This window comes from Perissodus microlepis, chromosome 12 (genome assembly GCF_051167445.1).
Source record: "Perissodus microlepis isolate ML-2025 ecotype Zambia chromosome 12, ASM5116744v1, whole genome shotgun sequence".
In the NCBI taxonomy this organism is placed as follows: Eukaryota; Metazoa; Chordata; class Actinopteri; order Cichliformes; family Cichlidae; genus Perissodus; species Perissodus microlepis.
The window spans coordinates 3,976,030-4,002,952 of NC_140472.1; the positions used below are offsets into that span (position 1 = coordinate 3,976,030).

Sequence of the window (26,923 nt, forward strand, 5' to 3'; positions counted from 1 at the left end):
AGCTCAAGATCCTGTTGAGACTTTTCAAAATAAACTGAATCACGTGAAAGAGCAGATTATTTACGAATGAGAATTAAAAAAGAGCCGCCAGGTGCTAAAAAATAAACCTTAGACTCAAACGTTAGAACAGGCTTTTCCCCGCAGCGCACCGTGAAATAAATACTCACAAAGAAAACGGCGGCCTTTACAACTTATGTCTAAAAATGTATAGTTTCATGCATCGGTTAAAACACTCGACTCCAGCTACATGACGCGCAGCTGGAAACACTTCACGCAAGTCGAGCTGCCCGAGATTCACAGAATTTACAGAAAATGTTACATTTTTGTGATTTATATCGTTATCGGGACGATAGAATTCTTATATCGGGATATGAGATTTTGGTGATATCGCACAGCCCTATGCCCTATATGTAAGTGGTCATCTTTTATGGTATTTCTCCATAAAAGATTCAAAATAATGAATATAGGATGTCATCATAGTTTAAAACAATCTTCTGTTGCAGCGTCTTGTGCACAACGAAAAGCCCTCATCAAGTTTTGGACAGGATGGGAAGTCTTGCCGAGAGAAATGACTGTGGAAGTGGTCAACAGCAGTCTTCCAAAGTCTTCCATCTGTTTTGAAGTACTAGGTCTTCCTGCACACTACTGTACCTATGAGTCATTTCTGATGGAAATTGAGGTGTGTCTCAAATCTACTGACTCAGGTTTTGGTCTGGTTTAGGATTGAATCCATAACCACATGGTAAGATTAGACCATTTTTCTCTTTCTTGCATCACATTACTGTACTCAGTGTTCAAAGAAACTGACAATCTAGTGAGTTCTAGTTCCTTTAACAGCCAGCTGCAGTACTCTGGACAGCTTTACAGGTACCAATGGAAGCAATGAAAATACAGAAGAAAAAGTCTTTCTCAAGATCTTGCAAAACTTTTGTGGGATCTTGTAAATTTTGACATAATTAGTTCTGTTTAGTATGGTGCACAACAGCAATTTTCCAAGATCATACTTTGGCAATAAATGGACGTTGAGAAGTCCTTCACCAGTCTTATTGTCATGGACATATCTTATCTTTTTTTCTCTACATTGATATACAGGACAACTAATAAAATCTAATTTGTCATTCTTTGTGAAATGCACATGCGATTTCATAAAACAGGAAATTCAGTGCGATTTACAAAACACAGTTATATGCAAAACGTGCATGCTACTTTCATGCTACACATTCTACAAACAAACATTTATTTTGTCATGAATAAAACTTGTATTACTGAAAAAACAACAACAAAAAAAACCAACCCCTCTTAACTTTAAGATCTTGATGCATGCTCAATCACCCAGGTAAGGAAATCCCAAAAAGTTGAATCTGTGCCTCTGGACATAGTGTTGTCAGTGGAAGAAACTCATCCACTATCCTGACCCGCTTCTTGAAGATAGGAACCACCACCTTGGTCTGCCAATCCAGAGGTACTGCCCCTAATCTCCATTCAACATTGTAGAAGCCTGTCAACCAGGACAGCCTTACAACAGCTAGAGCCTTCAGTTATTCAGGGCAAATGTTTTCCAACCCAAGGAGTTGTTTAACTGATGTGGGTCCGTTTGGAAGAGAAAAACCCTTCTATACGTGTAGAGAGCAGGGGCCAGCCAAGGTAGAACTTTAAAAGCTAAATAGTTTATTTACAATAAAAACAAAGAATCAAAACAGCCCTGATCAGGAGGAAACAAGAAATATAATATAAAAATAAAATTCTGTGTGCTGGCTGCCGCCCATTACACACTGCACCCGACCCTTACGGCGCTTGCTGCGGGTGGTGGTCCTACAGGAGGGTGGGCTCATGCTCCTTTTTTGGGCTGTGCCCAGGCAGACCCCATGGAGTAAGGCCTGTTAACAAACACTGAAGCCCAATCAAACCAGAATAGGAATAGAAATTTTTAACAAACTAAAATAGTAAGGAACATCAGCTCCTTTGCTGGAAACTCCCGATATACCAGCAGACTAGTGGATCAGAAGGTTAACATTGGCTTACAATATCTAGTGATTAAAGCTACGTTTGGAGGGTGCTCAAGCCTGGTCCGAACTTGTCTATGACTTGCAGGATCGCCTTACCCTTCGGGATCTTTTTGGGATTTCCGTCCTCCTGTGCGCGATTAAAGAAATCAAGCACACCTGTTTTTCATTTGCTGATTAGCTGGCTACTACTTATGCTGAAAGCAAACCTTCAGTCTTTCCCTGAGTGTTGAAATAACTGCGATAGTGAAACCTTCTCCAATCAAGAAGTCCCTGTGTTTATCTCTGTGAGAAAGCTGTGGAGGAGAATCTTGTTCCTGTGTTGTGGGATCGGAAGCTCTGGATTTCCCTGTCGGACTTCCCTTTACAACGGACTTTGTAAATAGAGACTTGATTTTCCAATGCATGTGTAATGGGAAGGCTTTAGGACCCAGGGGACCCAATGGATGGTATAAAAGAGGAAGTAGCAGCAGGTGCTCTTCATTTTCCACTGACGAGCGGCTGTGAACAATGGTTGTGTGAGTAGGTGAAGAGCCTGAGAAGTTTTAATTGTCTGCTACACAAACAGTTTTTTTAAACCTCTACAGCAGAGGTTCGAGTAGTGATTTTAGAAGATAAGCCAAGATAAGCCAGGTGTGCAGCAAACACAGTTGTCTGCTGGAGGGCAGGCTGCACATGTGAATTTGTCACTGTTTTTTCCTCCTTCTCTTTTAACATTCTTACTAAAATAAACAGGGCCACACTAAAATAAAAACCAAACACCGTAACTGATATGACCTGGATCCTGTCGACAACGCCAAATAATGTAGCGTCTAAACGCCACCGAGTAACCGCTAAGGGCCTCTATACTACTTGTGCAAACTTACGAAGGGTTTGGCAGTGAGCCAGTATCGGATGGGACCTTATCACTAAATAATAAACAGATGCTCCTTAGTTTCAGAAACAGCCAGAAAGAGTATTAGTAGTTAAAGGTTCTTCTCTAAATAACAGGGGCGATTCTAGGATCAGAGCTTTGAGGGTGCTGAGCACCCAGAGAGCTGCCCAGCCAGGCAAGATAAACCTGTCTCTGTCAGTCCCTGCATCCTTAAATGTTGTCCCGAGTTCTCTCTGACTGTCACTTTGGTGCATTTAAACCCCTGTTCCTCCCTGCCCTCATCGTCTGTTGTCTTCGTCTCCGTTATCAGTCATCATAATTTTACCATCTCTGTGCAAGTCTGCAAATTTCTTTATTAAATCATAAGATTCTTAAATTCATCAAGTCTCTCTGTGCCTGGGTCCTCGTCACAAAACATGACATCACTGTTTTGTACATTTTAACACAATTTAATCCCCACATTTGTGAAAGAAAAGCAAAACACTTTTTTGAGAAGTCTGTAACAAAACCATCAAATCTGATCAAGGTTATTTAAATGCTGCAAAAGAAGAATGGATTGGAATAAAAAAATACATATCCTAACCTTAATTACTGGGGGAGAATAATGAATAATGCTCATAGTGAGTAAAAAGTAAACTGAGTGCATTTTTTGGACAGAGATTCACTTTTAATGTGTATGTATAATATAATACAGATACATAAAAAAACACTCCCAAAACAGAATTATTATAAATAAATTACAAAATATTAATAAAAACTATAAAAATGGAGGCAACTTTGCCTGTGGTAGAATGTATACAATGTATGAAAAAATCTTTATTGCAGATACTAATTTTACTAATTTAAGAATAATAATTTTGTGTCATGATCAGGCTGTGTGCAGGCAGGATGAGGACCCAAACGCAAACTCACGGGAAAACAGGACTGAACTCAAAATACAGCTTTATTGCTGACAAAAGATACAAAATAATATGAAACTGAACTGGGAAGTACTGAGGAACTGACTTACGAGGAAACACACGGAGGGGCACACAGTCATGAGGGAGAACGCGACACCGAACTGAGGGAGACGCAGACATAAATACACAGAGGGTTAAACGAGGGAAGTGGGAACACAGGTGACACTGATAATCATAACAAGACACGGCAGGAGTAAATGCAACACTGACGGGAGACTGTCAAAGTAAAACAGGAAGTACACAGAGGTTCAGACAGGAGGAGAGAGAGCACGGGGAGAACACAGACATAACGGGCTGGGGAAAACATGGAATAAAACACAAGGAGAGACGAGGGCTCACAGATACACAGAGGGGCACACAGGGGGTAAGAGTCACAAGGGGAAAACACATAAGGAACAACGTAACAGGGCAACCCAGGAAGCATGGCCTAAATAAGGAACAATACATAAATACATGAAAACTAAGAATACTGGGCTACCATGGCCCAGGACCATGACATTTTGTGTTGTAAGATTTATGAGTTTCATGCTTTCATGCTTGGTACTTAGGAGAGCTTCAAGTCTAGATTTTATATTTTAGATACATAAATAAGGATCTTTTAACAAATGTGTTCCCATGTTATGACATAATCTTGTTTTCTAAATTCAAACGTGCCTTTACCATTAAAGACTTTCCTTTTTTTTTCTCTCTTTTTCTTTTCTTTCTTCTGTGTATATTCATAGCACTCCTCCTTATGCATTTCATGCATGTGTTATTTTCAGACATATGGGGGTTATGTCCCCCCCCCTCCTCATCAGTAATGATCTAGTCTGGTATTTACTTGGGCGTGTCTTAGCTAATTAACCAATACCTACCTATTATATGTCAGCTGACCTATCTATGAAGTTTTGACTGGTTAATTTGAATTTTTTTTCTGTTTCCTGTCTTGTATTTAAGCAAATTTTTACAATGTTTTACTATGACCCTGATGAAGGCCACAAGCCGAAACGCGTTGGTCAATTATTAAAGTTGTTCATCTTCCCTCAAGTGTTGCTGGAGTTCCTACTTTGTGAATACTTAGGAGAGCTTGACATTTTATCAGGTGGTACACACTGTAAAAAGTTTGAGAAACACTGATAAGTGTATGTGTGCTTTTGAAAAACATTTAAAGCTGCAGTACAGAATCTTTGAAACAAGCTTAAAACATTTTTAGAATATAAACAGAGCATCTGCTTCTCTTTAGCTCCTCACTCCACCAGGGCTGTTTGGCACTTTCTGATAGTGTGCAAATGTGATGTACACAGACAACTGGACGGTCCAAAGGTTGGCCTACCTATTACTGGCTGAGGTTTTAGTAGAGTTGTGGCTGAACCACATAAAAATATATCATTAATTTTAATCTCCCCAATCAATGATAATGTTATGTTGGAATGTTGTTAAAGAGGGTCAAAAATGTTTAAACCCAGTTTGTTTTGCAGATTCTGTATAGCAGCTTTAATATAGGGAGAACACAACTTCCAGATTGTGTGAGTAAAATCAGTTTTTTTTTCTTTGCCAGTTTAACAGTTTCTGTTGTGCCTGTCACTGTTCCCTGTCTGTTTTCTTACCTGGTTCTTCCTGACCTTGTACTTTCTCCTCACGTTCCCCTCTTTCCTCTCTCCCTCTTTGACAATCATACACAAATAGATTCAATTAGAGGAAAAATTACATTAATATGAAAAAAATTCTATTAAGATCACTAACAAAAAGTCCTCTCTCAGTTTACTTTCAACCAAAAGGCAAATAACCAAACCACATGAACGTCTAATAAAATATATAAACATTGAAACACTGATCCAACATTATTCTTGATTGACGGATCATTTGATTTTACACTTTTACATGAATGTGGCTCCTTTTTTTGAAAAAACTTCCTTATATCCATTATGAACCTGGCTGTCTCTCTGTACACACACACACACACACACACACACACACACAACAGGAGTTATAAGGTTAATGGGCATTTAGTCAGTTAGCTAGTTGGTATCCATTTCAAACAGGACAGTGGTAACCAACAGTAGGCTGCGGACAATTTAAAGTTTTAGATTTTAAATAGGCTGTATACATTTCAATGGGAGCAACAGGATGGTCAAATGTCGCTGAATTTACTACAGAACAGGACGGATTGTAGAGTAGCAAACACATTTTCAACACTGCAGGTTACCTGGTGTAATGCTTTTCAGCTAAAAAGAAACATGGTCTGACTCCTACCTAACTATATAAAGAGTAACTGAAGGTTAAATGCAGCTAATATGTCCTGCTGAAGCACCCCCAAAAATGGGCTAAAATCGCCCCTGCTAAATAATGCACAAAATATGACACAAGGTAAGCTCATACAGTGGCATTCACAGTAATTTTTTGTATTGATAGCAGAAGGTTCAGTAACACTGAAAACACGAGCTTAAGGTCTTCAGTAGCTAAAGTTAACTTTCAGACCATGGTGTCCTGTTTCTGATAGAAGGTATGGTCAGCTACCACGTGAGTGTATTGTTCAGATTTCATGGAAGGTAGTTAGCCATCTATTGGAGCTGCAGAAAGGTGTGATGAAGAACGAGGTGCCCAAGAAGCACAGCAAGCTACCCATCCCTGAGGGCCTGGAAAAGGCCAAGCAAAGAATCACAGCCTTGGCTAACTGCCTGAAGACATGTACCAGAGAGACAAAATAAACTAGATGTTCTCTATTGAACCATCCAAGCTATACTCTCAGTGGCAGGGGAATAAAAGGAGAACACTCCCACAAAGGTTGGAAACAGAGAAAATACTGCAAGAGCATATGGGAAAAGATAACACATAACAACAATGCTCAGTGGCTAGTGGAGATAAGAGCACACTACAGCAACCTCCCTCCCAGTGACCATTGCAGTGACAGACATCCAAGAAAGACTCTCAAGCATGAAGACTTAGCACCAGGCCCTGATATGATTCACGCCTAATGGCTAAAGAAGCTAACTGCACTCCATGAGCACTTGAGTGCACAAATAACCCAGCTGCTGTTTGATGAGACACAAGGGCGGACATGCCTGATCCCCAATAATCTCCAGAAGGAAGTGGTCCCATTCAGCATCCAGCCAATAACCTGCTTCAGCACAGCTGGAAGCTCCAATCAGGTATCATAGCAGCTAAGATGCACAGGCACATGGTTCAATACATGAGCAGGGCCCAGAAAGGAATTGTCAGAATCATAAGATGGGCAAAGCACTAACTACTGGTAAATTTAGCATTCACTTACTATAAGATTACTATAAGATCAGACTGTGTAACCTGTGCACCACCTGGATTGATTACAAAAAGGATTATGACTCAGAGCCATCGATTTACTGATCCACACCCCAACAGTACTGGAATGTCATTCAGTCTGGTTTAGTCAGATAGTAACAGAGAGGAGGAAGGTAGTCAGAACTGAGAGGACTGCACTACCAGAAGGCAATGTGGTCAAGGAGAGTTATGAGTACCTTTGAATCCCACCAGCAAATGTGAACTATGAGGAGGCCACTGGCAAATCCTGAACCACCAAATACCTGCAGAGGGTAAGGCAACTGCTGACGAGTCAGCTGAACAGGAAGAGCAAGATCCAGCCCATCAACACCTATGCCCTGCTGAGGGTGACTAGAACTAGCAGTAATGAGTACTGAAGGTTTCTGTTCATGCAAACCATCAGATGTAGCTGGTTGCTGCTTTAAAGGAGGGTGCTGCCTTTGTTCAGGAATGCAAATGAGAGGTTGAGCGGGGGTCTTCATCTAGAGGAACAGCAGGTTGCACACAGGAAATCTGGTGGGGACCCTGCAGTGGTGTGGCCAGGAAATCTTGTGTAGGAAAAACTGGTCTAGGCAAACCACTTGAAGGAACTGCAGCAGCTAATATTGATGAATTCAGTGAAGGAGGGCTGGCAGCCGGAACTATACCAGAATGACGGCTGACCTGTGGGGGCTGAGAAGGTGATTGACAGGTTGCTGGCTCAATCACTGGGAACTGCTCATGTTGCTGTTGCGTTTGAGGAATGGCTTGTAAACTGCATAGAGAGGATTTAATTCCATCAGGTGAGACAGTGTGAATTGAAGATCTGGAGGAACTGCGAGAATGGAGAGGAGATGAATGAATCATGCATTGCCTAATCTCCCTCATCGTCATCAGGAGTTCCCTCATCACCTCATCTTGATTGGTAGGTAATGGAGCAGGGCACATCTCTGGCTGCATTTCTACCTCTTGGGGAGAATCCTGCAGCCCATGTGTGACTGTGTCAATATACTGGCATTCTGTTTGACTCTGTCTCACATCTAGCACTTCTAGCTCCAGAATACTGAACCTCATACTGTTGTAGGTAGGCAGGAGGTCAACTGTCATGACTGGAATGTCTCAAATCTTGAGACAAAAATTTTTGAACATGAAAGGGTTTTTTTTGTTTCATTTTTTGGTTTTTGTAACTGTGGTTGCTTTGTTTGTTTGTTCCCTTTTTATGTCAGTGATTGTATTTTTTTTAACATGTTCAAAATAAAGATTCAGTTCAATTCAAATCTTTAGTTAATGGCTGCTGTGAATCCATGACAATAACACTGCTCCGGCTCGAAGGACAATGTTTTGAAGGAAGGCTCAGAGGTGCTTGGAGATAGTAACCATCATGGGCTCATCCGGTCAGGATGAGAATGAACAGTCATCAATAACTTGCAGGTTTGTCGTTTTATTGAATAATCAGTATTAAAGGAAAGATACACATGGACTGCTAACTGTGAAAGGAAACAAAGTGTAATTCAAGTCACTCAGTAACTCAAAATAATGCATGAACTCAGGAGACTTCATTCCAGTCCACACTCCATACTAGTGGTGGTGGTAATGCACCAATCAGTTGTTTGCCAACCACCAATAACATTTAAGAAGAAGAAGAAGAAGAATCCAAGGTGAGGAAAAGAAACAAGGTGTATCTGGTGAAGTGAGTGTGCTGAAAGGTTAGTGTTTACAACAGAGGAGATAGAAGCCAAGTACACCCAGACAAGAAATTTCTTTACCATGCATGAAAGTGTTTCACCCCAAATCCAGCACCCTGAGACTGTAGACTAAGCAGAAAGAAGGAAGCCCAGGACTAGTGAGTGTCAGAAACACTGTCCAGGATGAAACAAGAGAGATCCAAGAGTACATCAGAAAGATGGCCAAAACTGATCATGTGCTTAGTTTATACTTCAGCAAGTAGATACCTGACAAAGAAGAGGAGGAACAAAAGGAACCATCATGGAAGGACAGGCCCCTGCACTTCATGTATTGTACTGACATTCAGAAAATGTACCAATGGCTGGACAAAGTTGGTCTGAAAAACAACATAGAGGCAAGACTTATGGGAGCACAGGAACAAGCCTAAGCCCAAGATCAATAGAGACTGGGGTCTACCACACCAGGCAAGACCCCAGGTGCAGGCTGTGTGATCCCAGGAATGACATCTGAGATCTCTGTACAGAAGACTGCAGTCCTAGGAACAGTGACACTACGCAGGACCCTCAAGCTCCCAGGCCTCTAGTACAGTACGTGGTCTTGAAGGACAAAAGACCACCCACAGGGTGAGTGGGGAATGTTTATATATGACAGTGAAAAAAAGATTATTTGTATCCTTGTAAGTATCACTTGTCAAGGATAATTTAGCACTGTGAAATCTACTTGAAAGAACTTGTAAGAAAAGTTGTAAAGTCCTGCTTATTGCAGATCTGTTGAAATATGATGCAGATAAATAGTTATTTAGCGCAAATGTTTTCCATTCTTAGATAATCACACGTCCCTGATGCTATCCGCTCTTTAAGAAGAATTTGAGCAAACCAGTTGTCCTATTATCAGACACATGTATATTTGTGAACACTGTGCATCATATATTTGTACTTATTTTAATTATTTATACAACACATATAGATATAATATGTAATGAAAGAAAAGGAGAAGAATTTAAAATACAAACATTTTGAATGCAGTTGACTCAGACATCTCAGTTTCAACAAAAGTGCTTCAAAAGTGCTTCAACACATGATGAATGTGTTGACAAATTTGTCCAAATCTGAAGCCAAATTGAAGCTCACATCAATCTAAATACAAAATGTTGTTTCAGTTTTTAAGTTTCGTTTTAAATTGCAGTTAACTGCAATTCATATTAGCCCTGACAGATACCCGAACATTCAGCTGCACTTGATATTAGTCAAACTGAAGATCATAATTTGCTGTAGTAACGTCTCTTCCCTCGCTCCCCTCCACAGACGGACTTGCACAGATCTCGGTCAGACAGTGAACCAACATCACTGACCAGAGACTAAAAGTCACAATGTTCATGCAAAGTGCTTTATGGTTTGGGCGAGGAAGATCAGCGCGTGGCTCATGAACAGTCGGAAGTCGCTAAAACAGGGATAAGTGTCGTCGATGATGCATTTTTTTTTCAGTGGGAAAACGATGCCCACGCTATCCCTGGTGGGATCACACACAAGGAGGAAAAAGCCGAGGTCCAACCACTGTCTTGCAGAGATGAGCAAGAAACATCAGCGCTCTGTGTGGCGTCCGCAGAGAGAGGTAAGGGAAGCAGCTTTAAACGATGTAGCAGCTACATCTGCTTATCAATGAACAAACACATATCTCCGCTACGCTGTGCCTATCAGTACCCACACAGCGGATATATATCCGCAGTATGTCGCTGTGCTATCTGGGAAATCAACAAGCGCTAAACTTTCAGAGGAAGTGAACTACCGACGGTTACGCAGAGAAGAAAACAGCGACGTCTGAGTCAAACGAGGAGCGTCGTACTTTCCGCCCCAGCGAGGGCGTTGAGGGGGCAAATAAGAGTCATAATTACATCCGCGAATGTCTCCTTGTATTAGCTGGTGTGTTTCTAGGTGCTCTAATAGCTGGTGTAATAGCTGGTCTAACAGCTGGTCTAACAGCTGATAAAGTGGGGTATATGAGAGGCAAAAGTGAGTGTGGCCTGTCGGACAAGGACACTAATTGCCCTTTCACAAAAGCTGCAGTGGCCGCAGACTCCGTGAACTGTTCAGAGATTGGACGGTGAGTAACATTTTAAACTTCTGACACATTTCACAGTACACACAATATTATGCACTGTTCCAAATGCAAACATTAGCGCTAAAACATCCTTGAGAACTGCGTAACCGGCGTCTCATCATGGAGGTGTGCGGTTATGTCCCCCCAACAATAAAAGACTTGTTAATCGCTGTCTTTGAGTGGATTTGTTTGGAAATCTGGCTCAGATGGCTTTTTTTTACTTTATTAACTTAAAAATGACATCCTGACAAAACAGATTGCCCACAGCAAAATCTGCATTAAGCTACATCTTTTATAGTTCATATATGTAATAAGTAAAGCTTTTTACGTACTTTAAGTTATCATTTACATTATATAATGAAAAATAAACTTTTACATTTAAATTGTATTTTACAACTGTCTTGCCCTATTTACATAGAATCACACAAAAGTGTGAACTACAATTTTACAGTGCTACAGTGGGGTCATATTAATTTCAATAAATTAATCTATTAAAAATTTCCTTCATCCACCAAGGTCTCCAAGGTCAACTAAACGATTTATTGGTCGAAAATGGAGAAAAAGCCTTATAACTTAGAAACTATGATTCTTACAGATGTGGTATGTATTGTCAACATATAGAAAGTACAGTATAGAGATTAAAAATATCATGCCAGATTTGACCTCTTCTTCAAGGTCAGTAGATTGATCTGAAGGTCATAATGCTAGTAATGCTATTTAGAACTATTTACAACTGTTTCTTACTAATGATGGGAATTCGAACTCTTTTGAGAGAGCTGGTCCTTATGGCTCAGCTCACTGAAAAGAGACGGCTTTTTTGGCTCCCAAGCAGGTCATCAAATTTTCTGTTTTTGAAAATAATTCTTTAACAAAAATAAAGTCATATGTAAAACAAATTACTAATGTATATAATAAACATTATATTAAATGTTTATTTTTTATGGACTATTTTTCTCAAGAAGTAACAAAAATACACTTTAAAATACAAAAACAAATACCCATGTCATTTTGCCAAAAAATCCAATCTCTGACTGGATGTATAATATTTATAAAATTTCAGCTATTTACAGTAAAATGACAGACAATTACACAACAAAATATACATTTAAAATATGTAAAACAAAAATTTAAAAAATCAGCATTAAGGAAACAGTTTTAGTCAGTCTTTGTATTACAATGTAACTGAAGTGCATCAAGATTTCACTGTTTAATTTTTCCACCTTTCCAGCCAGTTTTCCTTGTACCCACTGTTGTCTTACTCATCTATCTTCCTTCTGTGTGTGTGTGTGTGCGTGCGTGTGTGTGTGTGTGTGTGTGTGTGTGAGAGAGAGAGAGAGAAAGAGAGCGAGAGAGAGAGAGGATTAAGGAATGAGGGGGGCACTAAGGAGCTACTAATCCAAAAATGTCTGACTATAAAATGTTTTATTTAAAAAACAAATTGTATTGAGTGAAGTGTGATTGACAAACACAGGGTTTTGTGGGAAAAAGTGAGAAAAAGTATTCATATGTATATAAAGTAAATAAAGAAATTCATGTGACTGAATGGTTGTGTCATTGTAAGCCCATCACAGACTAGAGTCACCAATATTACAGGTTAACCCCGTATCACCGCAACATCGGCACTTCATGGTTCCACTGGTCAGTTCCACAGAGAGAGGCAGAGGAAGCAGCGTTAAATATCGTAGAAGGTCGCTCTGCTTGCCAATGAACAAACACACGTCTCCGCTACGCTACGCCTACCAGTACCCACAGCGGATATATGTGCGCAGTACGTCACTGTGCTATCTTGGAAAATGAACAAGCTGTAAACTTTCAGAGGAAGTGAATTACGCAGAGAAGAAAACAGCGATGCCTGAGTCAGGAGAAGAAACACAAGGATGCAAAAATATGAAATACTGCGTTATCATCTTAAGTGTACTCATAATTATTGCTGTAATTACAATTGGTGTAATTTGCCTAGTATGTTTTTGTACCCCGTCGCGCAAGGATTGCACGTTCTCAAAAGCTGCAGTGGCCGCAGACTCCGGGAAATGTTCAGAGATTGGACGGTGAGTAACATTTCAAACTTCTGACACAATTTTTGCTTTCACATTACGCATAATATTATGCACTGTTCTAAATGCAAACTTTAGCGCTAAAACATCTTTGAGAATGGCGTAACCTGCGTCATCATCATGGATTTATGTTTTTCTATATCTATTTACAAGATAACTACTCATAACTACATTCTAATTTCACCTTCTTTACAAAACCAATATGCCATTTCATAAAAGGCAAAATTCAGTGAGATGTGCATAATACAGGTCAATGCAAAATCTTCACGCCATTTCCCTATTTACGAGACATTCTACCGGACATACGTTATTACATTATCGTAAATAAAACGCTAATGTAATGAATTTAAAAAAGAAATAAAACAAACACTTGTTAGTCGCTTTTTTTTAGTTGATTCGTTAAGAAATGTGTTATTCTTTAGGTTCTCAGATGGCTTTTCTTCTTAATTAACTTACATTTAAAAATGACGTCCTGACAAACGGATTGTCCACAGCAAAATCTGCATTAGCCTATATCTTTCATAGGTCATATATGTCGAAAATAAATCTTTTTATACCCACTTACCGCTATTGTCTTACTCGTCTCTCTTCCTGCTACCCTGCTACTTTTCTCTCTCTCTCTCTCTCTCTCTCTCTCTCTCTCTCTCTGTGTGTGTGTGTGTGTGTGTAATCGGATCCCATCGTCCACTTCAAAGATCCGGATCTAAGACGTGTTTTGTTCCCGACTGACAAATCAGTATTTTTACTGACATCGTCTGACAACATAGAGGCATATAGGGAATAATATCCCAGTATCACGGTAAAGCATGTAATAGATGTGCTAGTCCAACATGTGGCTATCACGCTTTGCCTCTCCTAAGCATTACATTTAAACGCATACTTAAGTTGCAGTACAACAGTGATATTGTATTTCAAGCCAACATGAAAACAAATGTTTAAAGAGATATTACCAAAACTTTCACATATAAATGCGTATCAGCACCTACCATAACACTACCTGGTATAGAAGGAGCCTGGAATGTAATTCATACTTTCCTTAGTAAGTAGCGACTTGTTTAAATCACAGTTCTAGTATCAAGTCTTCCCAGTCCCCTAAAGAATATCAGCTTACATTCAATATTTTTTGATTCTTTCATTTATTTTTTAATTACTCAGCTTTTTCTCATGTAGGGTTCAATTCAGTTAATTTAAACCTTGTAATCTGCCATCTTATTTTACCTCTTTTTGCTACAACTTTCAATATTTTTCTTAGTTTATTTGTTTGAAACAGTATGTAACCATTTTACTTGCATTTTTTAATTTGCAAACACAATGCTACTGTCTTTTCTGCTACTTTGGATACAAACTTTAACTTCCCCACTAATGTACAAATATTTGGATCAAAATAAAGTTGGTCCTCCTTACTCACCTAAATTCAGTGCAGTTACTAAAACCTAACACAGGATTAAATCCACAGAGCACTGCTTTCACTTTTAAACTGTTGTTTAAATTGCTTTTCTACTTAAACTGAGCACTCAAAGTGCTCAGTTTAAGTAGAGAGCTTTGCGGTCAGCTTCATCTGTCCAGCATCAAACCCTATGCAAAAAATCTTGGTGTGATATTTGACATATTTAACTTGGTGGTTAAATACTGAAATGAGGACTTTTCTTTCTGTGAAAGATGGTTAAATTGTAATTCATGTTCTCATTTCCTCCCACTTGGACGATTGCAACTGACCTTACACTGGTCTCAGTCAGTCCGCTCTGCCCTGTCTCCAGCTTGTCCACAGTCCTGATGCTAGGCTCCTCACAGACACCCAAAAAAGTGGCTGTTTAGATTTCAAGATCCTCCTGTTTGTCTGCAAATGATCAGGTTAATTTAATTGTGGGACATGATTGAGAAATAAAATTCAATGAAGTGTGCATCCTTAGCACATGCAATAACAACAAAGACAACACATTGTTGTGTTATTCAGTCAAGGCAATTTAATTGACGTTACAATTGTAACCCTTGTGGTGTCCTCGGATCAAAAATGGTCCCTAGGTGAATGGCAAACAAGCATATGGGAATCCCGAGGACACCACTAAAATTAAATTCATTGTGCGCCTCTAACACACATGATAACAATAACACTAGAGTGATAACGATGAACTGTTTCAGGAACATTCTTCAGAAAGGCGGCTCTGCAGTAGATGCTGCCATTGCTGCGCTGCTGTGCACCTCCATCATCAACCCACAGTGCGCAGGGATCGGAGGCGGGGTCATATTCACAGTGATGGACAGCTCCGGTAACAAGACACCCTCGCTCCTCTTTGCTCAGCCCTGCTGGGGAATAACATAATAATATGTCATCTTTTCAAAGGTAAAGTGAAAATCATCAACTCCAGAGAGACTGTCCCCAGCAACGTGAACTCTGACCTGTTTAAGTCGTGTCCTAAAACCACAAAGTGGAGCATGAAGTGGCCGGAAGGTGCGCTGTTTTTCTTCCATAATGCTAATATTTATAATGTTTTAGTCTAATCTGCTCTTGGACTCACATTTATGCCACAGCTAATTTATTCTGTACAGGTGACTGCTAAGGCACACTGTGAGTCATTCCTCTTTCCTCAAAAAAGCAAAACTAGGATATTAAAAAAGAAAAGAAAAAAGAGATCAAGCAAACCACTACAGAGGGTTTGGCCGTTGGCAGTTATTAAAGACAATGAGTTGGTGTCATATATGACACTATCAGAATAATCTAGCATAAATTAACACCATGAAACACATGCTCCTTAGTTTCAGAAACAACCAGAGAGATTGCAGGTCTTTCTCCAAACAGGTCTTAACAGGTCTTTCTCCAAATCATGCACAAGATGTAACACAAAAGTTTTAAAGGTGTAGTCAGTTATCTGTAGAGGTATTTTTTACATTCTGCACCTTAGTCTGTAAGACAAACTCAAGATATGAAGGATCATACCTACGTTTTATCATCTGAGATAGGGATCTGGTCACCAAAGAAGCGAAGGAAAGAGACAGCATGACAGGTATCTCGTTAAAATGTCATCCTCCTCCTCACCTCAAACCTCATCTCCTGAACTAAAGTCAGGACTCTAACACACTAAGGAGTGCATAAGCATTATTATTTAATTACTGTAAACAGACTGGACAATCAGCGCTTCCAACTCCAGGCAGTCAACAACAAACCAGCTAAACATCAACAGCTGGTTATAAGCTAACATTAAAGCAGGCTTGAGTTTCCTATTTATGGAAGTTCAGGATATCTTAAACAACTCGCCTCAGTATCGTTATTGCATGGACGCGAGCTTCACTGACACACACACACACACACACACACACTTAAACTAGGACAAAACAATTGGACAAAAGAACAAAACACTAAAACACTAAAGACAGGACCCTCAGATGAGACAGAGACAGACTGGACACAAAGAAAACATAATCAAACTCAAAATACAAGAAAATAATTTACTCAGCAACAAAAACATAAATGATCTTATACTTCTTAAAGGGATAATTAACAAGTCCAGAGAAATTCAAATACCGGGTCAAAAAACCCACATTTTTATTTGCCATAGGATTCTAGCTGCTCCACAGTCCTGGGTCCTTTTTGTTATATCTTTCATTTCATGATGCACCCAATGTGTTTTTTTTTTCTTGGTCAAAGGTTTGAACTGCAGGCAGGCCATTTTTCCACACCCAGGTACTTCTACTGTGAAGAGATGCTATTGTAATAGATGCAGTATGCGGTTTAGCGTGGTCTTGCTGAAATAGATGTCAACTCAATGGGAGCGTAAGTTGCTCTAAGACCTGTGTACACCTTTCAGCACTGATGGTGCATTGCCAGATGTGCAAGCAGCCAATTCCATAGGCAGTAATATAATCACCTTCAAAGGTTTTGAATTGAGTCGTGATAACAAGCTGCAAAAACAGCAGCACTTAACAACGTTAAAGCCCTTTACTGTTTGAGCTGAATCACTGCACATTTGCCAAATTCGACCTGTCCAGGCTGTACCCTGCTTCTTGCCCTAAGAGCTGGGATAGGCTCCAGCCGCCCTACAACCCTGAAAAAGGATAAGCGCCAAAGAATGGATGGATGGATCGATTTGATACTGATATCAGTGATGGTATTGATACTATCGATATTTGGATTGATCTGTCCACCTCTAATAGAATTATCAATGCGAGTCTGCAGAGAATGTCCACACATAAAGTCTTCATACAATAAAAATATAATCGTCACATTAAACAGCTTCTAAGAGAAAGATCCGTTTCTGAATAGGCTGTTCAACAATAGACAGCTTGCCAGAATGCTGTCCCATCTTTCCCATTTTCTGGTCTCCAGATAATATAAATTCAACCCCAAGACCAATCTTAACTTTCCTCACAAGTCCATCTTTATCAGTCATTGTTTCTGCTTTGGCTAATCTTCACTCGTTCTGTGGCAGATTATCTGTCTGTGGAGGTGAAGCTGGAAATGTTGTGAGATCCTGAAGTGGGGCCAGACACACAGGCTGCTGTGGATGCACATGTCCCTGTTTCTTATGTTGCTGTCAGCAGAGTACAAATGACCCTCCTGCATTACTTCCTGATCATCTATAGTGTTTTGACTTTGAAGGGAAGCTGTGGATCCATATATAGCATCAGCATAGTCTCTGTTAAGAAGTGTCTTTTGAGTATGGGATGGAGCGCAATAAGAACTGGGAGTATTTTTTGGAGCAGTTCGCTTGTGGCAGATATAAATTATAAAGAAAATATAAATTAGAATATGTGTGAGAAAGATGGATCAAGGAAAGAAAGGGGGCTACAGACAACATTTATTTATATGGCCCAGAGTTCTGTGCTACACTCCTGCACACAGGCTGCATAAACAGTAAGAAAAGTAAGTATAAGATATGCTAAATGCTTCTTTAAGCCAGAAATAGTTTAAATATGTAAATATAGTGAAATAAACTAAAAATAACTGTAAGATGCAAAATGTTATCTCTAACATAATCAGTTACAAACAGAAACACATTTAAAAATTACAGTGTTTCCCTCTGAAATGGAGCAGAATGGAATAGAGTATTTACAAAGCACCAAAATATAACAAATGTCATCTCAGATCATTAAAGGTCAGGACCTTACAGTTTACTTAAAACACGAGCAAATGTATGTGTGACTTTCCAGCACTGACTATCCATTATCTATCTAACCAGTTAGCAGATGGATTGGGGTTCCTGGGGAAATTCGAGGTTATGAAGCGGCACACCGGCTTTATGGGAAGTTGCCGTGGGCCGACCTCTTTCAGCCGACCATCAAATTAGCCAGAGAAGGATTCCCTATTCCTTACTATCAAGGTCAACACATCCCACGCATTAATAATACGTCAATACGGTATGAAAAACACCCACAATGTGATTTCAAAAATACAAAGAGCAAACAATTAATGGTTCAGCTTTATTTCACTGTCTTTGTCTTTTAGGGAGTTATATTTAGATAAAAATGGGAACCTGCTTAAGACCGGTGATACTGTGAAATTTGAGAAACTGGCTGACACTTTGGAGATGATCGCAAACGAGGGTCCAGATGTGTTTTACAACGGAACAATAGCAAAGAATTTAATCAGTGACATTCAGGATGCAGGTATTATCAGATGGGTTTCATCCAGCTCTCTTTCTGATGATTTTCTATGTCTGACAGGCACAATGATCTAATTACAAATTAGAAAATTAATTAGTTCTATAAAAATCTGTCATCTCTCACAGGCCACACTGTGATCTGTCTGGATCCATTCAAAGTCTTGATTATGAAATGCATTGTGTTCATTTTTGCTCAGCAGAATCATTTGTTTCACTGTGTTTGCTCAGGAGGAACACTCACACTGGAGGACTTGGCATCGTATGAAGCTAAAGTGACTGATGCGTGGAATATTTCTTTGGGAGAGTATAAGCTGTACTTCCCTCCGCCCCCTGCAGGGGGAGCCATCCTCAGCCTCATCCTCAACATCATGAAAGGTTCCTGATTGTTGCTTATAGCATGTAGAGTTTGTTTCATATAAGAAAATGATCCTTCTCAATCTTTACAAATGTGATACACTAAGAATCGATGTTTTCAATCCAAAAAATAAAAATTATTTATATTTTCAGGATACAAAATGAATTCAGAACCTAAGACGACTGATGAAAAGATTTTGTTTTATCACCGTTATATTGAAGCTTTAAAATTTGCCAATGGATTAAAGAAATATATCAGAGATCCAAACTTCAGCTCGGATAAAGTAAGTATCTGAAAATCCTACAGATTTGCACCTGCTTTATTGCATATAGTATGATTATATTTAAGTGACTAAACAAGTAAAAGTAGCAATACCACATCACAAAACACAAAACAAATAGTGCAAAATATTTAAAGGGGATGCCCTGGTTTCAACATGAGCATAATATTAGCATTGTTAGCTCAATTTACTTATAATTATAAATGTACCTATTTAATTTATAATTATCAGTATATTTGAAAAATCGAGCTGCACCTACTCTCCTCCAGGCAGAGGTGGGAAGTAACGAAGTACAAATATTTAGTTACTGTACTTAAGCAGAATTTTCAGGTATCTGTACTTTGAGTATGTATTGTTTTACTTTTACTCCTTACGTTTATAAACAAACATCTGTCCTTTCATCTCCTTACACTTTAAAAATAGGCTCTTTTGCTTTAAAGCATTTGAAGGAAGTTATTATTTTGTCACTGCGAGCCTTTAAACATCAAACCGATTTAAGTCGAAACAGCAACACATGAAAGGTAATCCTATTGATTTATTAATCACAAGAGGCTGTGCAACGTTTCTGTCTGCTCAACAAACATCAACAAACACACAGACTGTTTGTGTGCAGCTTGTCTCACAGTGTGTTGCTAGCTAAAGGTCCAACTGCTGTTTTTCACAGGGAGAGATAAGAAAGAGAGCCAACTTCACTTAGATTCACTCAAATTTTTAACACTAGTTACTTCTACTTGCCACCTCTGCATCCAGGCCCTGGTGTGTTACTAAAATAGGGGGGACATGATGAAAATAATGAGCCTCTGCTCTGCCTGAACCCACTGCTTCACCCCTTGCCTGCAGTTATCAATAAACTTCACCCCACCACAGTCAGTCTATGCACATTGATAATGAGTTGAGGTGAGAAGAGATCTGAAGTTTTTTGTAATATCTCTGAGCTTTGCACAGTCGGACTTTAGGTTAATTTGCTGGAGTGAGATTGTGACTATGTGTTTACAAAGTGCTTTTACAGAGGTGTTCACCCTTCCTAATTATCAGCTAATCAGGGGCATTTGATTATCAGTACCTGGCTGCTACTTACAATTAAAGTTCTTATAGAAGCACTAACGGTGTACTTCACAGGTCTGTTTAGAGTACTATGAAAAATTTCCCAGTAACTCTGCATTTTCATTTCAGCATAATTCTGATGAAACTTTTGAAACATTTAAGTATGAATAAAAGTTTTCAAAGCACATAAACCTAAATTGCTTTAATATTTGTCTCTAAGTATTTTAATGTGTATTATTATCATTTTAGTATTTGTCCGTTTTGTGTAATGTGATGTTTTCCAATGCTCTGTTGTTCACACAGACGGCAAAGCATTTCAGAGAATATATCTTTGCCAGTTACATATGGAGCTTGATCACTAAACAGTGTCATAACCCCCTAGTGTTAATTACACCTTGACCTCATATCTGGACAGCATCAGTACCACACATTGGTCTGTGCTGGCTGAAGATGCTCCTGCTGTGTCTGTCAACAGCAGCATCAGTGATGCATCAATGATCAAAATTCTGTTAACATTTGCCTGTTACTGGTTAATTTTCTTGATGGCAATGTATTTCTGTAATGTGCTTATTTAATTAGTTTTAATTCATTTTATTAATTCTCTGTATTTCACACAGATGGCAAAGAATTTGACAGAGGATAGCTTTGCAGACAGCAAACGGAGCTTGATCAGCAGCGAAAAGACTCATGATCCCCAGTATTATGGCGACACCTCACATATGGACAGCATCGGCACCACACATATATCTGTGCTGGCTGAAGATGGATCTGCTGTGTCTGTCACCAGCAGCATCAACGACGAGTCAGTACCTGCATCATTCTGTTTCACTGCTAGAAACCAGCTATCAGATTTTTTTTTCTTGAAACTGAAGATTTAAGACATTATGGAAGAACTTATTTTTAGACTATTTTTGTACTACAAAGAGTGTCTTGGTGTTGTAGTTAATTTAATATTTATTCTTTACAGATTTGGCTCCGGGGTCCTCTCTCCAAGCACTGGAATCATTCTCAACAACCAGCTGTCTGACTTCTGTGGTAGAGCTGATAGCTTCTCTCCTGGTAAGAGATCAGCAGGATGCTTTTTACATTTATTTTTTATGAAATACAAGTAATCAGACGAGGAAGGCGGATTATTTAAAAACTAATACTACAAAGAGTTTAATTTTTTTCTTGAAATTATTTTCATGAGAGGACATATTTTTTTTAAGTTATTTCTAATAATAGCAAAATAGTACCATTGAGGAAATCAGAAGAGAAAATGGTATTTCGTAATTTATTGTGACGCATCATCTGACCATTCATGAAAACAATATAAATATAATCCAAATATATATTATATTATAATATAAATTTGGATTAAAATTGCATTTTCTAATGTCATAGCCTGCTAAAATGTTTTCAACAACAGGCACAGTTGAGCTCTGAGTGACCTTCTATAAACACAAATTACATAAGCTCTCTAAATCTGTGTTAGTGAGCGCTTCTCCTTTGCCGAGGTAATCCATTCCACCTCACAGGTGTGGCATATCAAGGTGCTGATTAGACAGTATGAATATTGCAAAGGTGTGCCTTAGACTGCCTGCAATAAAAGGCCACTCTAAAATGTGCAGTTTGATCACACAGCACAATGCAGCTGGCACATGCGGTTGCGGGGACTCAAGCGCAGAGCGGGTTTATTTACAAACACCAAGTGCAGAATATATACAATGGGGGAAAATCCTATGGGCTCAAATTGTGGTCATAAATCTTTTGTACTTGTAAATCAAGATTAGTATGTGTAAAAAGAATTTGTGTGTGCGTTAAAAAGATTTGTGTGTGGACTTAACTAAAAAATACGTGTGAAACTCTGCACTGAACAGATGGGTTCTCTGATTGGACACACACAAATCTTTCATACGCACACAAAAATTATTTTTACAGATACAAAACTTTTTTACACACACACAAATTCTTTTTACACATACAAATCCTGATTTACAAGTTCAAAATATTTATGACCATGATTTGAGCCTATCAAAATCCGGGGTTCCGAGGGTCCAAGGGAAAGGTCCAGAGGAAAACTCTCTTGCACTCATTCTCTTCTCCTATACTCCAACACACACACGTCCACCCAGTGGGAAGGTCACGGGTTCGGGGAGGAAAACTATCACACAGGAAAGGCAGGTTACACAAAGTCACGAATCTTACACAAGCTAACATTCACAAGAGCTAGAGAGGATCACTAACGTGTCTCGCACAATCATCCAGCGACGAGAAGGTCTGCGTTTCAAAGCAAAAACACATGTAGCCTTGCGGGGCCGGCTGGGCAGACACGGGGACCATGACAGCCACAGAAGTCCCCTCCTTTGAGGGAGTGTGCAATTGGAATCCTGACTGCAGGAATGTCTACCAGAGCTGTTGCCCATGAAATTAATGTTCATTTCTCTACCATAAACCGTCTCCAAAGGTGTTTCAGATAATTTGGCAGTACATCCACCTGGCTTCACAACTGTAGACCATGTGTAACCACACCAGCCCAGGACCTCCACATCCAGCATGTTCACCTCCAGGATGGTCTGACACCAGCCACCCGGACAGCTGCAGCAACAATCGGTTTGCATAACCGAAGAATTTCTGCACGAACTGTCAGAAACCGTCTCAGGGAAACTCATCTGCATGCTCATCGTCCTCATCAGGGTCTGGACCTGACTGCAGTTTGTTGTCGTAACCAACTTAAGTGGGAAAATGCTCACATTTGATGGCGCCTGGCATGCTGGAGTGGCGTTCTGTTCACGGATGAGTCTCGATTTTCACTGTTTAGGGCAGATTCCAGACAGCGCGTGTGGCCTCGTGTGGGTGACCGGTTTGCTGACGTCAACGTTGTGGATTGAGCGGCCCATGGTGGCGGTGGAGTTCTGGTATGGGCAGGTGTATGTGCAACTTCGCACAGCTATTGTAGAGTGCACCAACATTCTACAGCCCACAATCAACAACCTGATCAATGCAACGGAGATGTGTTGCACTGCGTGAGGCAAATGGTGGCCACACCAATTCAATTCAATTCAATTCAATTCAATTTTATTTATATAGCGCCAAATCACAACAAAAGTCGCCTCAAGGCGCTTCATAGATACAGAGAAAAACCCAACAATCAAGAAAGCAGCCAGATACTGACTGCTTTCTACTTTTGTCCTGCAATTCAATGTCTTTGTTGTATTTTTCAGGGGAGCGGCCTCCCTCCAATACAGCCCCATCTGTGCTGAAGTCTCCATCGAAGACGCTGGTGATTGGAGGGTCTGGTTCTGAAATGATTCCACCGGCAGTTGCCTCAGTACGTATGCATGGTACACACAAAGGTGCCATTACATATTAAATAAAATAAATTGATGCAGACTGATGCCCATCTTTGCTGTTTAAGCTTGGCCCATAGTAACAAGATTCTTCACACTAATTTATCCTGTAATCATCACTTTCTCATCTCATAGAATTACTTTTTCTCTTCAAGGCGCTCATGAACCACCTTTGGTTTGGAAAGAGCCTTGAGGAGGCAATTATTACTCCTGTTGTTTTTGTTGACTGTCAAAGTGAAGTAGAAATTGAATCGAAGCTTGAAAAGGTAATATATTCAGTGTATTCAAATGATAAAAGCCTTGTTCTATTTCTCTTGTTCCATCTGAGTCTCTCTCTCCTCTTTGCCCTGCAGGATGTAGTTGATGGTCTTGAAGCTAAAGGACATAAAATAGTAAAATTCTACAACACAGTTAATGCTGTGGAAAAGGCGGGCAGCTGTATCTCTGCATGGTCTGATAAAAGGAAAAAAGGCAAAGCAGCTGGTTACTGAGACCAAGAGTCAGTGATGTCAGTTATACAGCATGGTCTTAAGGTTATGGACACTGCTGTAGCTACAACATTGGTAAATCTATATTCGTCTGTTAACTAATAGATCATTCATGCTTTACACATGTGTCTAAAAAAGTTTGTTATATTGAAAACATAATGCGATAACCAGATTATTTAAATCCAATGTCACATGCAAAATAGTGCAAAGACAGCATTGTAAAAACGATGTTGTTGTTGTTTTTTTTAATTTCAGGGGTTGCTGTTGATATCCGTCTTTTTAAAATAAAAATAAAAAAATCAATATGACCTTTTAAATATTTGTTCATTTTGGTTTTTGATACACAGAATAGGCTAAACAAGGTCACAGCTTTCAGGTTGAAATGTGAAGCCCATGCCTGTTTCTTCAACCTGCATTCTTTCTAAGCATCAGGCCAGCAGGACGAGACTGACTGCAGAAATCTTTAGTTATATAAAAGATTGTTGGAAAAAGAGCTACAGACTTGATGTTCCATTCCACCAGTAAACAATTCATATTTTCAAGTCTTATCAAATTCATGTTTACTTTGTAAATTTTAACCCACTGGATTGTCCAGAAGGGAGATAAAATAGGGCTGCCCTAAAGTGTACCCTAAGTTATCAATTGATTTGTAATTTAAAAAAAAAAAAAGACCAGCATAACCTGCAGTTACTGTTACAGGGATGTCAGCATCAACAAAGCTGGAACTCACAGACTGTTAGAGCCAAATAGAAAGGTCAGTTTTTTATCTGAATATTACTAGCTACATTTAAATGCTTTTTAGTATTGTTTTTTTTTAATTCAGTTTGTGTATTAAGATTTTTTTTTTTTTTTTTTTGCTTTATTAGTTCATCCTGCTATTGTTGTGCTGTTATAAAGTGTGGGTAATTCTGCTGATATGGTCAGGGTAAAAGTTAGTCAGGCAAGCAGTTTGCGAAGCAACAGTTTGCCTTTATAGTTGTTTAATGTGTTTTACTGATAGATATAGATAACCCAGACTTGAACGGATATGTTTTGTTTTGAAACTCTCAATTTTGTGTACAATAAAGTCCTTTCTTCAGTGTTTAATGTCTGCCTTGTTTTCATTATTGGATTACATCCAAGCTGCCTTTTGGAAATCACGATTCAAAAACTTTGTTTCCAATCTTGCATGAAAATACTGAGTAGTCTTGTCCAGTGCATTAAAGCACTGTGTGTGACTGTGGTGCCTATAGTCAGCCTGCAATCCACAGCCACGACACTCTCTCTCCACGCTACACCATAGCCTCTGTTAAACGTCCTGACATCCTTTCCCCACCTATTGCTTTTATTCATGAGACTCTGATTGTTTCAGGATACATGACCTGCCATTATCCAATGACACATCTGCTTTTCCGTATCTTTTGCTTGTTTCTCCTCCTCTTCTTTTCTCTTTTTTCTAAACTGAGCACCTGATGGTTTTGAACTTTTCTTGTCTATCTTCCATTGGTTTTAATTTTGCACTCCAGTATGAACACCAATCCCCCAACCTGAGGATCACCACAACATGACCTAATAGACCTACACCTTACTTCACAGATTCACTTTGTTTAAGGTGTATTTCTGGGATTTCGCACAACCCAGGATTCAAAACATGAATACATGGGCTTGGATTTACAACATTATGAATGAAATGTGCTCTTATTTGAAGCAGCCGGCCCCTCCCCTTTCCTACAGATTGTGTCTGAGACTTTAAATCATCAAACTGTAAATTATAAATTTCAAATTGTTATTGATCCCTTTACCCCAGTCCTAAAGTGTATATTTATTTTCTTACTCTTCCTATGTGTATTGTTTGTTTTCTTGCACTGCTGTAACTGGAGCCTCGTCGTCTCGTCTCTCTATATACTGGACTGCATGTAGCGGAGATGACAATAAAGTTTACTTTGACTTCAGCAGCAAGCATGCGCACCGAGGGCTCTCGCGCTCACTTTTCGCGTATAGAATTTCGAAAAAACATCGATGCAAATTATAAGTCTGTATCATAATGTCTGGTGTTTTCGTGTTTGTTGGTTGTATTCAATGTTCCCTCTAAGCTGCGCACGTGCACTGTTGGCACGGTCTCTGCGCACAGAAAATCTGCGTGCGCACAAAAAAAAAACCCCTAACCTGAATTGAAATTAAAATTAATGCTTCAACAATCATGTTTTTCAGTGTTAGTCAGTAAGTGACTGGCTGCTCCCATATGGGATTAGAACGGTGCCACCTTATCCCATATTTCAGCCGATGCGTATATACGCAGCCAATCAACGTCATTGACAGGCTACAGCGTCCTTATGTGTCGACACCGGTGTATTAGCTAGCAAAGCGGCGTGGCTGATGTGGAGTGAAGCCAAGTTAATGACAACGTGCACAACCATTGCAGATGTGAGCAGGACAGACGGAACAATTGACGGAAAAAGTGTTGACTTTATACCAGTTTTTAAATTGTGTTGATAGACCACGTAAAACCAGAGTTGTGATAAAAATATGCAATGTTTGGTTTACTTCCTGAATACTGTCGTTGTTTATATTTACTGCGGGAAGAAACGGTAAAAACGGCGTTTTATAAGAAAAAAGGCTCGAAAGCCTGTGAGCAAAAACAAACCCCACCCCCTCTTCCTTTCCTATTGGTCCAAAAAAGTACCATGTCGACCAATCAAAAAATGATATGGCAACGTGGAATCGTTGTTAAGAAACGGGGGGAAGTTTTAGGAGTGACGGCGGTGCTTTGAGATGTGAGAGATTTGAGACGTTTAGCGCAAATCTTGTGTAGTTAGTGTAGTTTTGTTGTGCGTGTCAGAACAATGAGGCGATTGCTGAATGTTACAGGTGTTACAGGAGTGATACATCTCCTGTTGTCAGGCCTGCAGGTATCAGGCTGTTG

At 39.5% G+C, this 26,923-nt stretch overlaps 1 protein-coding gene across 1 annotated transcript; it reads left to right on the forward strand.

Annotated features, from left to right (window-relative positions):
* Window positions 1-6,400: 6,400 nt before the first annotated feature.
* LOC146375643 (glutathione hydrolase 5 proenzyme-like) lies at window positions 6,401-25,102 on the forward strand. Its single transcript, XM_084946711.1, has 15 exons — window positions 6,401-6,503; window positions 10,082-10,101; window positions 10,262-10,388; window positions 10,559-10,877; window positions 15,068-15,195; window positions 15,270-15,377; window positions 18,103-18,280; window positions 18,369-18,529; window positions 18,754-18,900; window positions 19,033-19,163; window positions 20,822-21,006; window positions 21,172-21,263; window positions 23,408-23,514; window positions 23,689-23,799; window positions 23,887-25,102. The coding sequence occupies exons 1-15, from the start codon at window positions 6,401-6,403 to the stop codon at window positions 24,022-24,024; spliced, it is 2,055 nt and encodes a 684-aa protein (XP_084802837.1). The 3' UTR covers window positions 24,025-25,102.
* Window positions 25,103-26,923: the final 1,821 nt, after the last annotated feature.